This window comes from Leptodactylus fuscus, chromosome 9 (assembly GCF_031893055.1).
Source record: "Leptodactylus fuscus isolate aLepFus1 chromosome 9, aLepFus1.hap2, whole genome shotgun sequence".
Lineage (NCBI taxonomy): Eukaryota > Metazoa > Chordata > Amphibia > Anura > Leptodactylidae > Leptodactylus > Leptodactylus fuscus.
The window spans coordinates 25,564,535-25,580,157 of NC_134273.1; the positions used below are offsets into that span (position 1 = coordinate 25,564,535).

At 43.1% G+C, this 15,623-nt stretch overlaps 2 protein-coding genes across 2 annotated transcripts in view; one reads left to right on the forward strand and one right to left on the reverse strand.

The window, feature by feature from the left end:
- Positions 1-15,623, forward strand: part of LOC142218930 (regulator of G-protein signaling 8-like) — a 404,296-nt gene that overhangs the window by 304,629 nt on the left and 84,044 nt on the right. The window lies entirely within an intron of this gene.
- The window catches only part of CACNA1E (calcium voltage-gated channel subunit alpha1 E), a 456,683-nt gene that overhangs the window by 3,295 nt on the left and 437,765 nt on the right, over positions 1-15,623 (reverse strand). Inside the window, exons 43-48 of the mRNA XM_075287936.1 lie at positions 14,674-14,774; positions 12,797-12,903; positions 12,597-12,696; positions 4,072-4,200; positions 2,080-2,263; positions 299-474 (exon numbers count right to left, since the gene is read on the reverse strand). Of these exons, the coding sequence (XP_075144037.1) occupies positions 299-474; positions 2,080-2,263; positions 4,072-4,200; positions 12,597-12,696; positions 12,797-12,903; positions 14,674-14,774 (797 nt within the window). The remainder of the gene's footprint in view (positions 1-298; positions 475-2,079; positions 2,264-4,071; positions 4,201-12,596; positions 12,697-12,796; positions 12,904-14,673; positions 14,775-15,623) is intronic.

Consider the following 15,623-nt stretch of genomic DNA (forward strand, 5'->3'; position numbering starts at 1 on the left):
ACTCGTGGACTTGGTAAGTATAATTTTATCGAATTTTGCGTACTCCTGAAACGAGCATTTCCCCCCATAGACTATAATGGGGTTCGAAATCCGTTCGAACAGCCGAACAGTGTGCGGCTGTTCGAATCGGATTTCGAACCTCGGACATTTTAGTGTTCGCTCATCTCTACATATGACCATTCTGACCGACACAAGATGAAAGTATCTCTCTGTAAATCACTTTGAGGAATACAATGTAGAAGTTACCCTGATCATCACGGATCTTCTCCTGAATGCTTGGTATACACAGTGATCTTACCTGCACACTGCCATGGGTATGACTGGGTGATAGCTGGTGATCCCTATGCTCACATGCAGCTTGTGGGTTCCTTTCCTCTGAATTGCAACGTGAGGGATCGGGGGATAAAAGGTGCTTCCTCTCCTTAGAACGACCCCTTTCTCTTCCTCCTGAACGATGACTGTCTAATCGATGACCTGCAAATGGAAAAAGAATTAAGAGTTAGGAAGGTTCTTCTCCAGTATTGTCCTCTTTCATCTAGTCGAATTCCTAGATTCTAAACATGCACCCTATAGAAGCATGACATGTCCCTAAGGGGGTTACGTGTACTGACCCCAGGCTCTCCATAATAGCAGCACAGTTTATTTCATAGCCTTGGGGGTACGTTGAAGTAACTTATTTGAATAAAATACTGTATCTGAGGCCAGATTCATATTCCATACTTACACAGTTCTGCTGAAAAAGTGATATATGTCTATCAAGCTCAACCGAGGGAAAGGAGAGGATGCGGAGGAAAGGACCAGAAACAGGTAAAAAAAGACATGGACAATTAGATAATGGTCAATCAGCCCACAAAAAGGAAACATTTTTCTTTTTGGGGGGTGGGCAGGGGATAGTCATTAAAAAGGAGGAAAGATAAAGTAACTAAAATATTTTTTAATTATTATTTTCCCTTCTCTGTCAACCTGACATTAAAGGGGTTATCCAGTTGCTAAGATGGATGGCCTATCCTTAGGGTATATTAGATCTGCAGGAGTCTAACACCGGTACTGCAACGCTGCCCCATAGACAGTTTGACTATGCCCTATAGACCCCTGCAAATATAGTATTGATGACCTATCTGAAGGCTAAGCCATCAGTTGCTAAAAAAATCTGCTGCTTTTAGAAAACTACAGTAGAATATATTGATAGGATAGGTCATCTTACCAGGAATCTTGCTTATAGGCAGTCTCAGACTGGCCCACCGGAATACTAGAGGTTCCTCTAGTAGCCCAGGCCTTTAACCCACCAGGACAAGATGTCCAAAATTTGAAGGGTGCTATAGTCTATTTCCTAGGGGAATCATTTTATCTGATGGGTCCAAGGAGCCTGCTTAAAGGGATTCTGAACGGAGTAGAAAATACTGAGCCCAAAAATATAGTTTTCCATCATGTGGACCCCATGACTTTGGCGGGCTGACTCATTATTTGATGTATTTGAGGTCTCCAAATTCTGCTCTGACAAATGATATCAGGAGGAAAAAGTATTAGGCATGCTGAGGTTTACATGGCCCATCCTTTTGTACTGATGGGAGATAAGCCAATGTAGGGGGGCATCTGGCAGCAGCTTATTGCCCTCTTCCCACTGACACTTGCACACTTGGCTAAATTGAGTGTGCATGTTTATGGAGGAAAGTCAGGGGAAAGTGCTGTTGGCAGAACATGCATTTGGCCAGCAGCTTTTGAAGGTGTATGACCAGTAGTATACACAATTGGAGATGTCTCACATTGTGAGGGGTGGGGTAAGTAGGGTTCACAACTTTACCTTACAGAAGTGCCAATAATTCTGAGGATACTGGCAATAGGGGCAATACTCATAAAATATTTTCTATTAGTCATTTGATGTCAATGACATTGGACTTCACTTGATATCTTTACAGTTGTAGTTGTAGAAGAATTTCACATTTCGGACCATGCAGGCTTTAGAATACCTGTACCCTGACTGTAAAACCATTCCAAAACAAATCTTCTTATAATGTGAATTAGTCCAACATTGGCCAAACCTTTGTGTCTACATGGCATTTCCATATCAATCTGACCAACCTGTATCTGTATTCAGTCGATGAGTGGATAGTCTTAAAGAGGCATGATAGCTACGACGTTGCTGCTTGTACCCACTATCTAGACCACTTCTATCTAAAGTGAAGTCTTCTAGCCAGGAACTACGGGCACGCTTGTCTGCTGTTGTGGAGAAGGAACGCCTCATGGAGCTGACATCTGACAGGACCTGAAAGGCCAAAGCGAGCCAAAAAAGGAAGAAAATATCTGCACACACAACTTGGTCATACATATAGCTGCTGACGTAACCCTAATCTGTATAATTTGGTGCATCTAGTCTAGTTCTACAATATCTAACTTTAAAGGGATCCTATCATTGGATACCCTTTTTTTCTGACTAAGACGTAGGAATAGCCTTAACAAAGGCTATTATTCTACTTCTCCTCCCCAGTGCTGCGAGAGAAATCTCCAGCGCCGCCTCCATCTTCTTCTGGAACATCCTCTCCCTGTGTCTCCTTCCATCCTGGGTTTCAATCCTCTAGGCATGCACAGTGGGCTCTGCCATTGGGTCTCGGGCAGAGCCGGCAGCGGATGCCCACAGCCACAAGAAAATGGCCGCTTATACCAGCTTACTGTGTAAGTGGCCATTTTCTTGTGGCCACGGGCATGAACAGTCGGCTCTGCCCAAGGCCCGATGGCAGATCCGACTGCGCATGCCTAGAAGACTGAAACCCAGGATGGAAGAAGACACAGTGAGAGGGCATTCCAGAAGATAATAGAGTGAGAGTTCTCTCGCAGCATTGGGGACGCCCCCAGTGCTGTTTGAGCAATGGGGACCGCCCCCAGTGCTGTGAGAGAATTAATTTGCATACCGAAGAAAACCGGGATTTCTACAGAACGGTGGTGCAGAGAAGACATCTAAAGGTAGGAGAAGAATAGCCTGTCTTAAGGCTATTCCTATGTATTAGTCAGAAAAAAAAGGATATCCAATGATAGGATCCCTTTAAAGGGATCAGAACCCACCATACAAGCCCAGTCCCATAGGTTAGGGTTGCCTTGTGAATTGGTTCCTTTGTTATCAGGATATCGTAGTTTTTGTGAATATTCAATGGGGCCAATTTCATTGTTCCAAAGAGGTAATTGGGGACGCCCTCATTGCTCCAAAGAGCTCATTCCAATATTCACAAAAACAACAACAATGGCACCAATTCACAAGGGTTATGTAACCCTAACTTATCTGCGGGGCTGGGTTCCGGTGATGGGTTCCCTTTAAGCCAATGCTTCTAAGTGAGGATACGTCCATAACATAACTTATAATGGAACATTCCACAATTACTTCCCATAAAATCTATATGAATTTATAAGCAAAAACTTTGTATGCCTCAAATCAGTGTCAAATGGAGGTAGAGTATGTATGTTTGTATGTATAATATAAATCTATAGTACGGTCATGTGCATGAGACCTATAGGGAAAAATAAAGAGAAAACTTTCCACCCATGTATTAAATATAAAATAAATGAAATAAATTAGAAAATTATCGTCATAAATATCCAATTTTATTAAATTTATAATTGAAGGGGAAGAGATAATGCAAAATAAAATTTTACGAAATAACTTTCTAGTCTTTGACTTTTAACCAGTTTCCACGAGAAAGACAAATCCTTTTTGGCGATGGGGGTTCCCCTCTAATTATAAAGTGTAAAATAAAGTAAATGAAATGGTCATGTGACCAAAAAACAGAACTGTCGCCTTAAAAATCGAGAAAACAAACTCAGAGAAACAAACGGAAATACAAAACAACGGTAACACGTAAAGCAAACCCCTTGAAAACAAATGAAATGATAGTCGAATATAATTTAACAAAAGAGCAGATGGACAAACAGGAAAAGCAACAGACCATGTGACTATAGGTCGACCGGGGCTGCTAGATGGTGGAATGTTCTTGGAGGACTGAAGATTGTTGGCTAATAGGTTGTATATTGTGATACGTGACTTAGTAGAGGTTGAGAAGAGAGGGGTTATGTTGCTGTATTTACCTGGGGGTTCTCTGCCAGACGTGGCATGGAAGAAGCTCTCACAGACGCTGGACGTTCCAGCATCTCCACTGGAATGTAGCTGTCTTGGCTAGGGAGCTGCTCCCTGCTAAAATTTCTAACCTCTGGCTCCTGGAAATAAAGATACAGCCAGCTCGTGGGACCAGCTTTCCATTTCACATATTGTTCCGTCACCTGGTAGCATAATGATTCCCCTTCTGTAGACAGCCACCCACTCCAGGGTCAGTGCCAGATATTCCATTAGGCAAGTCACTAGCTAATATAGCCTGCGGCACATTGTTACTGTATGCACCAAGAGCAAGAGCAGGAACAAGTTATGGATATATTTTAAAGGGAGTCTGTCACCAGAACCCAACACATCAACCCAGCCACACAGATAGATAGGTTACAATCACTTGAATCATACAGTGGTTTCCCTTTGTGAATTGCTGCCTCCATGGCTGGGATATTGTTATAGTTGTCAATATGCAAAAGAGGTCTTTGGGGCTCCAAAGAGATAATTTTCTTATTGATAAAAAATAGTGATATGCCATTACCCCAGAAAGCGATTCACAAGGGGAAATCTAACCTATCTATCTGCTGGGTTGGGTTGATACATTGGGTTCTGGTGACAGACTCCCTTTAATTCTAATTGTCCACTGCAGTGAAATGAAGAAAGCTTTATACTATTGTCCACCTTCATGGTATCATTGTAAATGGAGTTCTATATAAAACCAGAAATCAATTCATTTGCTGTTTTTGATGCGGGTGTGAGTTTACTGGACGTATTAAAGGGATTGTCTTGGAAGTAAAGAAGAGAATGTCAAAGAAAAATGAAAAGTGTCATTCACATTACTGATCTCTTGTTGCTTTTGTCACTTCTGAGGTCAATGCTAGTGTCTACTTTCAGATCTTCCTAGGTATTGGGAATGACTGCTCGGTCCATCACTAGCCACAGCAGTCAGTGGCCGTAGCCATTGTTTCAGTGAGCTGTTATCTCCTGTGTGACGAGGAACTAAGAGGTAAAGACCAGTGAGAACCCTAGAAGCATCAAAATGTGAGGGGGGGGGGGGGTCAGTGAGGTATTATTAGGCCATTGTGACACTTTATCTAAGGTCACATCTGTGTTCAGTCCATTCCGTTCCCCTCTCCACATGAAATATGGGGAGAGAAAAGTCTTGCAAGCAGCACTTTCTCTCCACATTTTTTGTCCGGAAACCACACGGACCCCATTATAGTCTATGGGGTCCACTGGTTTCCTTAGGTAACTGCTTTTTCTGTGGATAGGTTTCTGGTTGGGGGGTCCCCAAGCAGACTTTCCAAATGGAAGCCTGAACGCAGATGGGAATCGCGTCTTATATGTTCTGAGGGATTTTAGATTCTGGACCTAGTTCTGTGATTGGAACCGCTTTTCCTTCTTCCTCTCCACTTTTCGGTGGGGGCTGGATGACTATAGTAAAGCACTGGTAACTACTAGTGAAAACGAGAGAGGAGGAGGTGGATCATGTGCTGGTTCCAATCATGTGACCCAGGGTCAAAACAAGCCCAGGTCCACCATCTAAAAACCCCAGAGCAAGTAAGACAGCAGACTCCCTGGGCAACCCCTTTAATAATGCTTAGATACAATGTATTTTTCTACTAGCTTTTCTGCGGCTTATTCCTGATATGTAGAATCTTTGTATTCACTGTATTGCAGGTACAGTGGGGCAAAAAAGTATTTAGTCAGTCACCAATAGTGCAAGTTCCACCACTTAAAAAGATGAAAGGTGTCTGTAATTTACATCATAGGTAGACCTCATCTATGAGAGACAAAATGAGAAAACAAATCCAGAAAATCACATTGTCTGATTTTGTAAGAATTTATTTGCAGATTATGGTGGAAAATAAGTATTTGGTCACCTACAAACAATCAAGATTTCTGGCTCTCACAGACCTGTAACTTCTTCTTTAAGAGTCTCCTCTTTCCTCCACTCATTACCTGTAGTAATGGCACCTGTTTAAACTTGTTATCAGTATAAAAAGACACCTGTGCACACCCTCAAACAGTCAGACTCCAAACTCCACTATGGTGAAGACCAAAGAGCTGTCAAAGGACACCAGAAACAAAATTGTAGCCCTGCACCAGGCTGGGAAGACTGAATCTGCAATAGGCAACCAGCTTGGATTGAAGAAATCAACTGTGGGAGCAATAATTAGAAAATGGAAGACATACAAGACCACTGACAATCTCCCTCAATCTGGGGCTCCACGAAAAATCTCACCCCGTGGGGTCAAAATGATCACAAGAACAGTGAACAAAAATCCCAGAACCACGCGGGGGGACCTAGTGAATGAACGGCAGAGAGCTGGGACCAATGTAACAAAGCCTACCATCAGTAACACACTACGCCGCCAGGGACTCAGATCCTGCAGTGTCTGACGTGTCCCACTGCTTAAGCCAGTACATGTCCGGGCCCGTCTGAAGTTTGCTAGAGAGCATTTGGATGATCCAGAAGAGTATTGGGAGAATGTCCTATGGTCTGATGAAACCAAACTGGAACTGTTTGGTAGAAACACAACTTTTCGTGTTTGGAGGAAAAAGAATACTGAGTTGCATCCATCAAACACCATACCTACTGTAAAGCATGGGGGTGGAAACATCATGCTTTGGGGCTGTTTCTTTGCAAAGGGGCCAGGACGACTGATCCGGGTACATGAAAGAATGAATGGGGCCATGTATCGTGAGATTTTGAGTGCAAACCTCCTTCCATCAGCAAGGGCATTGAAGATGAAATGTGGCTGGGTCTTTCAACATGACAATGATCCAAAGCACACCGCCAGGGCAACGAAGGAGTGGCTTTGTAAGAAGCATTTCAAGGTCCTGGAGTGGCCTAGCCAGTCTCCAGATCTCAACCCTATAGAAAACCTTTGGAGGGAGTTGAAAGTCCATGTTGCCAAGCGACAGTCCCAAAACATCACTGCTCTAGAGGAGATCTGCATGGAGGAATGGGCCAACATACCAACAACAGTGTGTGCCAACCTTGTGAAGACTTACAGAAAACGTTTCACCTCTGTCATTGCCAACAAAGGATATAGAACAAAGTATTGAGATGAAATTTTGTTACTGACCAAATACTTATTTTCCACCATAATTTGCAAATAAATTCTTACAAAATCAGACAATGTGATTTTCTGGATTTGTTTTCTCATTTTGTCTCTCATAGTTGAGGTCTACCTATGATGTAAATTACAGACGCCTCTCATCTTTTTAAAGTGGTGGAACTTGCACTATTGGTGACTGACTAAATACTTTTTTGCCCCACTGTATATCTAGATTGATAGAACTTCTTCTTTGACATGATTTTTTAAATCTAAAGGGAAAAATTTGGAAAAAAATATAAAGACTGAATCTACATAAAGAAATAAGAAACTGTGATCCGATCCTGAGTTACGTCTTGTATTATAATGCAGAGCTGCGTTCACAATTTTGCAGACTTGCGATCTGGATCTCTCGCCATTATTTGCCGGTTCAATTGTCTGTTCGGAGTTTGATCTGGTTATTTGTATTCTGGGGAATGTCATCCTTGCATCAGATACTGCACAGCAATACGATATTGCTTGTACTAGTGCCTGATCTGAGCTCAGATACGCTGAGATACGCCAGATGACAAGATAAATAATGTAATGTATTCACAAGTTACAGAAGTTTTATGTAGATTACATCAATACTTATATACTGTAAGATGGTGTTTTCCAGTATACATTTAACTCGTATTGCTAAACTATGGATTCTTGAAGTCTTTTTGGAGGAATGAGCAATTTCATGCATAGAACTGATCAAGATACTGTGGCTGTTTAAGGGGTCAAAGAAGTTATTAAATTTAAGGCTCTAAAAGACCACGTTGCGGAAATGCAGCTTCTTTTGTTGCAAATTTTGTTGCATTTTTGAGCCAAAACCAGGAGTGGATTGAGCAGAAGGTAGAAGTATGAGAACTTCCTATATATCCCATTCCATCTGTAGCCCTTCTTGGTTTTGGCTTAAAAAACCGCAGCAAAAACAGCAACATAAGAAACTGCGTTTCCGCAACGTGAGGCTTCAACCTAAAGGGGTTTTTAAAAACTTTTTATACTGGTGGCCTTAGGATCAGGGGCGTAACTGCCGTAGAGGCAGCGGAGGTGGCTGCCACAGGGCCCGGGCCATTAGGGGGCCCGGTGACAGCCGCTACCGCTGCTTTTTTTTTTTTTTTTTAATAGGCCGTTACAGGCCATATTCACTTGCCGATCCTGGCTGGGCCGGGATGGGTAAGTGACACTGCAGGCCCCACAAATACTATCATTATACTTGGGGGTCTTTGCAGACCCCCGAGTATACTGATCGGAGGCCCGGGAGAGGTAAGGGAACGTAACAAACACTGTTACTTACCTCTCCACGGTCCGGCCAGGTCTCCTTCCAGACGTCCTTTCTGACATCGTTTCAGAAGGACGGCAGCGGAGAAGACAGCGTAGGAGCCGAGGACAGGTAAGAAACAGTAATTTTTTATTCCCCCGGGTCTCTGAAAAGACCCCAGAGTATAATAATTGGTTATGGGTGTCCACTATGGGGTATAATACTGTGTTCAGGGGACACTATTGGGGATGATACTGTGTGCAGGGGCCAGTAAGGGACATAATAGAGAGCATAGGAGGGGGTCGGTCGAGGTCTTCGACGTCGGTGTTGGTTGGGGGGGGGGGTCCATGTCAAAAATTCGCCATGGGGCCCCGCCATTCCTAGTTACGCCAGTGCTTAGGATAGGTCATGAGCATCAAATTGGTATGGTCCAACTCTCATCAAGCCGTATGTTGTTTCCTTTGAGCTGGTGTTGGGTATCACACATTGAAACACTTAATAGGGTATTTTATAGGGGGTTTTCTAAGCCAGGTAGTGTCTTATATGGATGCTAGAAATTCCTACCAATAGTAACATTGTTTAACTCAGATTTCCTTTAGGGATTAGATACAATGGATCACTTGGTTATATTTAATATTGAGGAATACAATGGGAGGTACCAAGTGGTTATGGCACCCTGTTCTTAGAACCGTTCTATGTGTATATGGTGGGACTCAACAAAATGCTTGAGACTTGAAGACACACAGTGCAATGACACTGCAACAGGGACACAGTTCAGCGCTATTACCCTAATATGTGGACAAAGCTATACACTGCAGTGACCAGGCAGAATCAATGAGCCGACAACATGTTTCACATTGAGAGACTTCGTGTACTTCCATTCTTGTTGCAGACAGGATGACATCTATGTACCAGGTGATAACATGCTAGTGACAAAACATCTGGCACCAAACACACTAACATACTGCAGGTCGCTGAATGAACACATCTCATGGTACATCTCATGATATTTCAACGTGGCAAATCTGGCATAATCTTATAACACATTCAAGATGTCATCCATGCAAGATACAGAACAAGACATCTCACATATAAACAATATACCTCTTATCAGCAAGGGTTAATAAAACACTGTCAATTGTAAGGTTAAAATGAATAAACATCATACGATATATAGGATTGTATAGCTTAGAAAAATTCTTAAGACATCTCACCTGAAAATCAAGTCAACTTTTATAATTAGCCTTCATTAAAGGGAGTCTATCATTAGAATCCTGTTGGAATATCCTTAAGAAAGACTATTCTTCTCCTACCTTTAGATGTCTTGTCCTTTCCTTAGATATCCCGGTTTTCGTCCATATGCTAATTAGTTTTCTTGCAGCACTAGGCGTGTCCCCTGTACTGCGAGAAGACTATCCAGCGCTGCCTTCTTCTTGTGCGCCGCTTGGTGGCGCCGGAGTGTTTTCTCTGCTGTTTGTGCACCCCAGTGCTGCGAGAACACTAATTAGCATATGGATGAAAACGGCGGAGCGGAGAAGACATCTACAGGAGGGGAAGAATAGCCTTTCTTAAGTCCATTCCTATGTGAGTTTAGCTTACGACGGGATTCTAATGATAGACTCCCTTTAAAATGTCCTGTTGTTTAGCTCTAAAGCTCCTATGTGTCACCATGATGACAGACTACAAACAAACCCCGTGTAGTCTGGCTCTGCAGTTACAACCCCATCAATATTTTCCCTAATTTTTGCTAACGAACATTCTAGAGGTTAGTACAAAAAAATAATAATGGTGGACGTATGGAAGGGAGTATGCTCAGCCTAGAAGCCTGTTTGTAGTCTGCCATCATGGCGATACATAGGTCTTGTAGTAGATATGTATTCATGGCTATTTGCAAAATTGCCTTGGATTTTATTTAAAATGCTTTGGAGCAATGAGAAAATCCAAAATTGAAGTCGTTCTACTGATATGTTCTTTAAATTTACATATACTTTAAATTTCAAGGTGCAGCGCAGGTTAAAAAAACAGAAGCAGTATTCACTGGTCCCGTGCCACTCCCTTTCCAATGCCGCTTGAGTTCCTCGCTAATCTCTACTTTCTGGTCCCTTCTTGATATACAGGAAATGCCCAAAGAGCCTACCAATATCTTAGACATGTCACCCTTGCAGGGAGGCATTTACTGTATACCGAGAGGGACCAGAAAGCAGGGACCAGCGGGGGATCCTGGCAGGGTCAGTACAGGAGTGGTGGAGGATGGCTGGGTACAGCTTTTGAATGTTTTTCTTTACCCCAAGAAAAGTCATGTATAAAGAAGTCAAAGGTAGATAACCACCTTAAAAATCCACTATCAATGTAGTAGTCTCAGAAAACCTGTCAACTAGTTTGGAGCCCACTTTAGGGTCCCAAGCCTGTGTCTATGACAGCTGGCCATCCCAGCACTATGTAATAAATGAAATTAGATCTTGCTCAGTGTCTTCTAAATATCTCTCTAAACTATAGGCAGGGACTATAAACCACATCCACCATTACTACTGTGATGGACAAGTCTTGCGCAAATTGTTTCACATATATTTGCAAGATTTGCTCGTCAGTTTTATTTTGGTCCGTACTTGATCTGTCCGAGCCGGATGTGCTATTGTTATATGTGGAGGTCCAGGGGAGGTGCAGAAATCTTCCCCCTAGAATCCTAGGTGATGCAATAGCCTTGGAGACTACTGAAACCTGTGATGGGCATCAGTAGTGACATAGGGTGCACTGACATTATGACACTTGCATCAAAGCATTAAGACATCAGCCATACCTCCCAACTGCCCCGATTTCCGCGGGGCATTCACGATTTCGGTGACGTGTTCCGCGGTCCCGGTTAGAGGGAGGTATGTCCCGATTTCAACTCAGATCTGCATTGAATACATACACGACTAAAGCAAGGAGCTGTCATAGCTCAGCTCCTTGCTTTGCCGCTGCATTCCGGCTAGTGGCTGTGTAGGTGCGATGTGATGACGTCACATCGCACCTACAACTGTGTTAGCGCGAATGCGGAGAGAGTGGCGGGGGAGCGAGGAAAAAGTGAGTTTAAGTGTTTTTTGTGTGTAGACATTGAGGTGGAATATGAAACTGGGAGCAGATGAAGGAGGGGACAGCATGACACTGGGGGCAGAGATGGGGGGACATGATTCTGGGGGCAGAGATGGGGGGACATGATTCTGGGGGCAGAGATGGGGACATGAATCTGGGGGCAGAGATGGGGTGACATGATTCTGGGTGCAGAGATGGAGGGGGGACACGAAACTGGGGGCAGATGAAGGGTGTATATGAAGCTGGGGGAGAGATAGAGGGGGGACATATAATGTACGGGTGACTGTAGGAGGATTATACTTTGTGGGGGCACATGAAAAATGAATGAGAATGGGCGGAGTCAACATAAAAGTGGGTGGAGCTAAATTTGCCACAGCGCGCTACATGCGCCGCACATTTTGTCCCTCTTTCAGTTCTTCAAAAGTTGGGAGGTATGACATCAGCACAACCCACGAGATTGCTGAAGCCTACTAACCTAAGGCTGCTCACACCACCCAGAAGGCCAGAGGACACAGGGAGAAGGGCAATGGACATTGTGAGGGAGACCAGGACAGGAGAGGGAAGGTAAGTATCGGTAAATTTCTGCACTTCCACTGGGCCTCTGCTTCAAACCTCTCTGGTTGGTGAGAGGTGAACCTCAAAAATCTTGGGTTCTACACATAACATATATGACTTCTTCTAATATACACAGGTTTGGATCCTAAACTTCAACTGCATAATGGCGGTGTTATTGTTCCAAGACATTTCACAGGTTTCCTTTACTTCTATATCTATATGAAAAAAATTTGGAGCTTTCCAGGGGAAAAAAAACAAACTTTGCTCCAACTACTATGGAGATTTATTAGTAAATTAATCCGTACAGAACGCGTGACCTATTTAGAATAAAAAACCCAACCGTGTCTAGAAGTGGAGAGTCGCACATAGACAGAGCACCTAATTTGTCTTATGTGCACAAAGCTTAATAAACACACATTGACAGTGACAGCGCCAAAGACGAGATGTTCCTGAAATGTGTCAGATTATCCTTAATGCAGCAAATGACAAGGCTACGTTAATGGGCTATTTTAGCTCTTCTAAAAGCTATGTTTACCAGAGACAGCTGCTCTTCAAAGTCTTCATCATCCCTGTCCAGACATGGTGGTTGAAATATCTCTTCAGGGGACAAGGGGCTGAGTGACGGGAAGGCATCCCTTAAAAGACAGGCCATAAACACATAGCAGGTTAAAAAAAATCACCCTTTGTAGCCATGTCTATTATTACGCTATAAATACTACCGCACAACTGACTCACAGGCCTGACAGAGTATCCTGCTGGAGGTACGGTAAGGCTTTGGCGTTGGATAAGATCTCCTCAGGTAAGGACGACGCTTCCATTCGCTGAAACATTGGAGCGTTTTTCTGTTGAGAGGGTAAATATGGAGATTAGTCAAAGTAAGGTAATCCATCGAGACCTGGTATATAGGGTAATAAAGCGAACAATGTAGATGTATTCATGTCCTGGAAATAATGTTTCCTTTGAAAAGATAATGAAGATTCTTAATAAGAATGCACCAAATCCATCAGTAGGCACTTGCTACAAAATCCTGACATTGATTCTGATTTGCAGTATTAAATCTCTATTTTACGCTGTGGGCTAGGTCAGTGTGCTGTCCAGGTTTTTTTCCAGATAGAATACTGACCCATTCATTCCTATCAGCCCACGCACAAGACTGAGTATTAAACAGATCAGGGTGTGGATCCAATTTTTGCAACCGTGCTTCCGCAGCTCCTATTCATTGAATTAATGGGCCCACGGAAGCATAGCATGAGTGTGCTACCCGTGCACAGGCCGTCTCGTTCAATCATGGCTAGTCCACGGTCATCTGCAAGGGGTCCTTAGATAGGGATATCTTTTAAAAGTGGCAAATGTGGCAAAATCCACCACTGCTCCATCCCTACCACTCCGGTGGTCCTGGCACTCTGTTACTTAGCTGCAGTGATGATATACAGGGGTGTAACTAAAGGTTCAGGGGTAAAAACTCATGAGCCTGTGTAATTTCCCCTTATAGTCATGTCACAGCCATACATTTTAGCAGAATGATCTTATTCTATCCCTATCTGAGCCCAGACCACCATGAAGATTTGTTCACAATCACCCGAGCCCCAATGAAAAATCTATAATGGGGACCTCATCTACCTTATGTAATTAGAATAGAAGTATATTTAATGTCGCAGAGGGACCTTTGGGGTGCTGGAGTGTTGGGCAATTTAAAAGGACAGTATTGTGTAAGGGAACTGCTAGAAGAGCAGTAGCTGCTTGTAAGCCCTGGGAGGAGGGGCATGACAAGACAATGACCCCTAAACTGAACCCTTCTCTGTCCCTGCCTTCTTGCCGTAACTACTGTAGGCGGTAGAGGGCAACTGGGCGACAGTCCCTTCTTAGATATAAATAATGACACAGAACAAAAACAAGACAAACAATATCAAAAGGGAGGTCAGCTAGCCAAGGGATTGGTTACCAGTTGTGTAGCGCAGTACAGAATCAAAATCCGAGAGAATAGTCAAAGGTAAAGACAGAGGTCAGGAATATATAGAGAGATAACAACAGCAAGAGTAAATAGCCAGCACACACAAGGCAATAGCACGCACCAAAGTGAATGTAAGCAATGAATAAGAAAGAAGAACCCGCCCCAGACTTGATAAGAAGATAGGCTGTCAATCACACAGGGAAAGCTAAGATTAACTATTAGAGGAGCAGAGGGAAACCAAGGTGAAGGAGATGGGTGTGCTGGAAAATAAATTACAGAGGTGAGAGAATAGGACAGTGTTTAGACAATACAAGAAGAACCCAAATCAAGGAATCACAGCTGGACATGCCTCCTGCGCCGCGGCATGCGTTTGGAGAATGGCACTGAATCCTGGACGAGCAAAGATGTTACATATTGATTCTTTATTTTTTTTATGTCTTTCCTTCTGTTTGGCCATATTCTTTATGATTTCAGGGCTCCATTAAGACAATCTCTGCCCTTACCCCTATGTACTTTCTTCATTTAACCAATATAGTATAATCTTCTGAACTGACCATATTTAGTCTATAAAAGGCACCAGGAATTATCACAGGCACAATTACACTGGTCTCTGCATGCATTTAATCCTTCCCTCCAGCAGAAGATGTGCAGGTTATCTCACCTGTTCCTCCAGCTGTTGTCTCTGTTTCTTTGCTTTACTCTGCTTATAATAGTCCATGATCATCATAGCAGCATAAATCTTGCCCACAGTCAGGTCATTGGCTGGAGGAAAACAGTTCATTAATTGTCAAAGATGGATTCGCAATTATGAGGTGTGTAATGGGATTCCTGTGGTGGGTTATGTTCTACAAGATACAACTTGGCCTTACAGAAGGTCATAGAAGCCCTCAAAGATACATTCATATTAAACAATTGTTATATCTAGATGTACCTACGGTAATTCTTTTAGTATTATTGATTCTAGATCATCCTGAATACAATCCAGGGTTACCATTAAGTTATCATTTCAGGATGATGAGCCGCTGAACGTAGGGGAAAGATAAATTCTGAACTTATATTTTATTACATACAGTATTTTCAGTATTTATTCACTTTATATTATTCTATTGTCCATAAAGTGGAATCCTAGGCAAGGATGGCATGTCTTAAAGTGTACCTCCTTCTTATAAAACCTCCTGTCATAACTGAAAGGTAAATGTGAATATAAGAAACTTTGTAATATCTCTTATTAAAGAAATATGTTTCTTTCTCCACGTATTAAGCTGTTCTCTTGGTCTTTATCTTCACTCAGTATGTTTGTTTACATAGGATCAGTATCCAGATTGCACACAGAACTCTGTGACCCGGACGGCTGCCTAAGCTGTCCGGGTCTTGACCGGGCGTGTGGCTCCCCCTCCCTCCTCTCTTTTCCCCTCCCGGCGGCTGTTGCTGTCCGGGGCGGGGTTTTCGGAGGAGGCGGGGTTACGCGTCCAATGTAACTTCCGGCGCTGGGCGGGGACTTCCTTTCGGATCCCCGCCAGCGTCGGAGCAGGACGTATTTCCCTCCCGCCCTCCCCACTGTTGTTGGTTCTCTGTGTATTATTACGGTTGTTTATTATTTATTGGTTTCGT